This window comes from Octopus bimaculoides, chromosome 7, assembly GCF_001194135.2.
Source record: "Octopus bimaculoides isolate UCB-OBI-ISO-001 chromosome 7, ASM119413v2, whole genome shotgun sequence".
NCBI classification, from domain to species: domain Eukaryota; kingdom Metazoa; phylum Mollusca; class Cephalopoda; order Octopoda; family Octopodidae; genus Octopus; species Octopus bimaculoides.
The window spans coordinates 98,543,265-98,547,730 of record NC_068987.1 but is presented as its reverse complement, the minus strand read 5'-3'; the positions used below and the strand labels follow the sequence as shown (position 1 = coordinate 98,547,730).

Sequence of the window (4,466 nt, the reverse complement as noted above, 5' to 3'; positions counted from 1 at the left end):
ACACACACACACACACACACACACACACACACACACACATATATATATATATATATATATATATATATACGACGGGTTTCTTTCAGTTTCCGTCTACCAAATCTGCTCACACGGCTTTTGTCGGCACGGAGTTATAATAAAAGACACTTGTCCAAGGTGCCACGCAATGGGACTGAACCCGGAACTACGTGACTTGGAAGAAAACTTCTTACCACACAGCCACGCCTGGTGAAGAAAGAAAAAAAAATCACGTGGACGCGAAGTCTTTTCTCAACACATTAATAAAGTGCGAGCGAGCAAAAAGTTTCACTATTAGTGTTTCTGGGTAGGTAGGCGTGTATGCTGGAATTTTGATAACAACTAGGGTAGAATAAATTCGTCTGCACAACACATACAGATGACAACACATACTCTATATTTTTCCAAGAGTCTTAGGGTCAAATATAGACGAGAGCTCAATGTCAATTAATTTAAATTTCTGTTTAGCTAAAACTCAATTAATTGTTATGCATGTGGTTAATAGGTGATTACTTTAACATCACAGATATTGTATTACTTGTCCAAAGACAGCAAATCGTATTTGTCTGACACTATTTAGCGATGTGGTTTCAAAAGCTTTTGTAAGTTGATTCTCTTCAAGCAATGTCAAGTATTGTTGATTGCTGTAAGACCCTGTACACATTCAACGTTCGTGTGATCAAAGAGGTACAGCTTTAAATAAATACTCCAATTGTTGTTTTTTTTTCTTTGACTCTATCATATCTCTCAGCATTAAAACATTCAGAGTAAACACACAAAAAAAAAACAAGAAGAACAATAAAACGAAAAAAAATAATCCTCTTACCTGTACCATTCCAGACCCTTTGTATAATGTCTGTCGAAGAAATGGGGCTCTGGTCCAGGTGCTCTAATATCCGGGTGTAATCGTAAAAATTCCAACAAGGCTCGTGTACCCCCTTTCTTTACTCCAATGATTATAGCCTGGGGCAGTTTTTTTGACACTCCATCCCGAATAGTTACAATCCGCGAAGAGAAAGATTTAGGAGACAACTGCTCCTGATGAACATCTCTCAAAATGTTCTTGCTGTTGTTATTGTTGTTCTCAATACTTCTTTCTTTAGTTGCTTCTTTATCACATTCTTTCACTTTTTCATTCTCTTTCTCTCTTTCTTTCTCTTCATCCCACCACTCTTCCTCCTCTTCCTCCTCCTCCTCTTCGACCCTCTCCGCGTCCGTCTCGACCGCCTCTTCCCCCACTGCTACTCCATCATCAACTTTCTTAGCTTTCTGTCCTTCCGTATTTGCTATGTCATTTTCGCTCTCCAGACCACTGACCTTATCAATTATTCTATCCTTGTACTGACCAACATTGTCAACGCTGTACACGGATTTCACCCCATATTCTGCCTTGTTGTCATCCACTTGTCTGAAACTGATTACGTCCTCCATCTTGTGTAGCCAATCATTAGTTATAGACTTTGTCTTCATTGTACCGTTGCCCTCGTCACTACCACCTCTTTCAATATTATTATTATTATTATTATTATTATTGCTTTCATCATCATCATCATCATCATCATCATCATCATTATTATTATTATTATTATTATTATTATTATTATTATTATTACTATTACTACTACTGCTACTACTAATATAAGTATTAACGTTGTTGTTGTTGTTGTTGTCTCTGTTCGTGTTGTTATCGACAAAGGGATTTGACAAATCCATATTTTCAAATCTGTCTTCGTTATCAGCTAATGAGGAGAGATGTGTTTTGTGTCTGCGGGATTTCTGAGAGGGCACCAGACTTGAAACTAAAGATTCACTTATTGCACTTCGGCTGTTGACACCAGACAACGGTCCAGCAAATTGAAAATGAACGGGATAGGTCTGCTGACTCCGGAGAGATTGTGGAGGTTTAAAAGTCTGTAAAATGGGAATTTGGATGGAGTCTGCGAGTAAAGACTGTACAGTAGCGTTTACGGGATTACTTTGTAATTTAGGCTTCATTTGGTCCCTGTAAAGGTTCTGGGAATTTTTATGTCTTTTCTTCCGTTGATCATGGAATTTTGCCGTTCGAAACGTTTTCCTAAGTAAGTTGAGCACCGATAAGTTGGTGGTATCTGCTATAGGCATGGACGGTGAAGTCGAGGAACGGAACCGGAAGAAGCGAGATGATAGTGATGATGATGATGATGACGACGACGACGACGAAGGTGATGACTGTGGTGATGGTGTTGTTAACACGGGAGGGATTTCTGAAGACAGCTTAGCATTATTGAATGAAGCCTGTGATAATGATGATGATGATGATAATAATGATGATGATGATGATGATGATGACCTTTCCTGACCAGTGAGTTGTGATTGGAGAGAAAAGTGGGTTTTGTTGTTTTCATTGACGCGACCGCGGTCAACGTACTCTGATACGCCACCGCCGTCTCCCCCATCTATTTTAGTCGTATCTTGTATTCGATTCCAAGGTCGACTGCGATTACCAATGAAGCCCTTTTGCCAAAGATACTTGCCGATTCGTCGATTGCGAACACGTGATGGCCCCCTAATTAACGATGCTATGTACTTGTCTTGCAGGTCTAGATGCCGTTGTAACCATAATTTTCGCCATGGCGGCATTGTTGTTTTTGGTAACAACATCGTCAGCAGTAATGCTCTTCGAAGCGGTGATTTCGATTCTAATTTTGATGGTGGAGTTGATGGTGGAGGTGCTTCTTTGCGCAATAATGGAGATTTTCTTTGTTGAGTTCCTTGCATCCCAATTAACGATGCTATGTACTTGTCTTGCCATTCCAAATGCCGTTGTAACCATAATCTTCGCCATGGCGGCAGCGATGGCGGTATTGTTGTTTTTGCTAACGACATCATCACAATTGATGCTCTTCGAAGTGGTGGTTTCGGTTGTGGTTTTGACGGTGGGAGTGATGGTGGGGGTGCTTCTTTGCGCAATAATGGGGATTTTCTTTGCTGAGGTACTTGCACTTTACCCCAACTGTTGGTGGTGTTGCCACGAACCCCATATCTGTGCTCAGAGAATGCATTGGGGCTTGGTAAATCCCCAACAGATATTATCCGTCCTTCAACCATAAATAGCCGGGTGTCGTAAGCGATAAGAAGAGTGTAGATGAACGCACTTAAAAATCCGCTGACCATAACGAACCTGATAAAAAGATTGCGTATCATCTACATAACTGAACGGATAAACTGTAATCCCAGTTTAATCCAGGCGATATCATATCGGAATGTTAATCCTTCTATAGTTGCTTTTCTTTTATAGCTGTTGTGAAAAATTTATTAATTGGCTGTTAAATGTGACGTCAGAGAAATTTTCAAAGATTCTTTTGGGTTCTCACAGAATTTTCCTACTGCGGTCGTACGATAGCATCAGCGGTGGTAGTAGTAGTAGTAGTAGTAGTAGTAGTAGTAGTAGTAGTAGTAGTAGTACTTGTTATTTTTATTGTAGTTTTTTTTATGGCGAATACTGTTAGTGATCTCAAAAATTTTGTGTACTAATTGTCGCTGCAGTTCTGCTGTATGATGTCGCTGTAACTTTTGTTGTTGTTGTTGTCGTTGTTTATTTCTTACTGTGGTTGTTGTTGTTGTTCAGTTTTTTTTATTATTGTTGTTATAATTATTTCAATGTTTCTTCTCGACACTGTTGTCGTTCTTATTTAACCCCAAGTCAGCCTCGATCGAGCAGACCGATGATCAAGGGTATTCCAGTTACTAACATCCCTGTTAGTTTTACTTTCTTATCACTTCGTAAATGAATGCGACCTTTTTTTTGTTCTTAAGAAACAGGAGATTCGAGGGAGTTAGTTGATGTTTTTTGCAGTCCGAAGAAAGCGAACAGAAGACCTCGCGCTCGGGTTGTTCTGCTGCTTCAGTAGTTTGAACATTACCAATTTAATCCGGGGATACAGCAAAGATATTATTGCATCTCTTTTAATCCGTCATCCCTGAGGCTTACAAGTTAAACCACTTCATATAATCTAGATCCTTAACTTCACATGGGACCGTCCGTCTGTCTTTCCCTTTTTAACTTTCTATGCAAGCTATTATTCTTCTCTTTTCGATTCATTCATTTGTCTATTTTCCTTCTTTTCCTCCGACGCCTTCTCTTAGACCACCTTCTCTCAGAGCGTTTTAATTCAATATGTTTGCATCAAGCCTGAAGTAATGAAAAAATATGTAAAGAATTTAGACACAGAAACCAATGCATAAATAATTAAGCATACACACATATATGCATCCAAGCATGCGTATATGTATATAGGTAAATAGGTTTAAACACACACACACACACACACACATATATATATATGTATGTATGTATATGTGTGTATATGTGTGTATATGTGTGTATATGTGTGTATGTGTGATGTTTGTGTGTGAGTTGGTGTGTGGTGTTTGTGTGCATGTACAACAGGCTCCCAAATAGTTTCAGT

The 4,466-nt window shown here is 39.1% G+C and overlaps 1 protein-coding gene across 2 annotated transcripts in view; it reads right to left on the bottom strand.

Moving 5' to 3' along the window:
- LOC106868422 (uncharacterized) overlaps positions 1-4,466 on the bottom strand; it is a 148,939-nt gene that overhangs the window by 135,265 nt on the left and 9,208 nt on the right. For both annotated transcript variants that reach the window (XM_052969829.1, XM_052969828.1), the window contains exon 2: positions 845-4,189. In XM_052969829.1, the coding sequence (XP_052825789.1) occupies positions 845-3,201 (2,357 nt within the window). In that variant the 5' untranslated portion in view covers positions 3,202-4,189. The remainder of the gene's footprint in view (positions 1-844; positions 4,190-4,466) is intronic.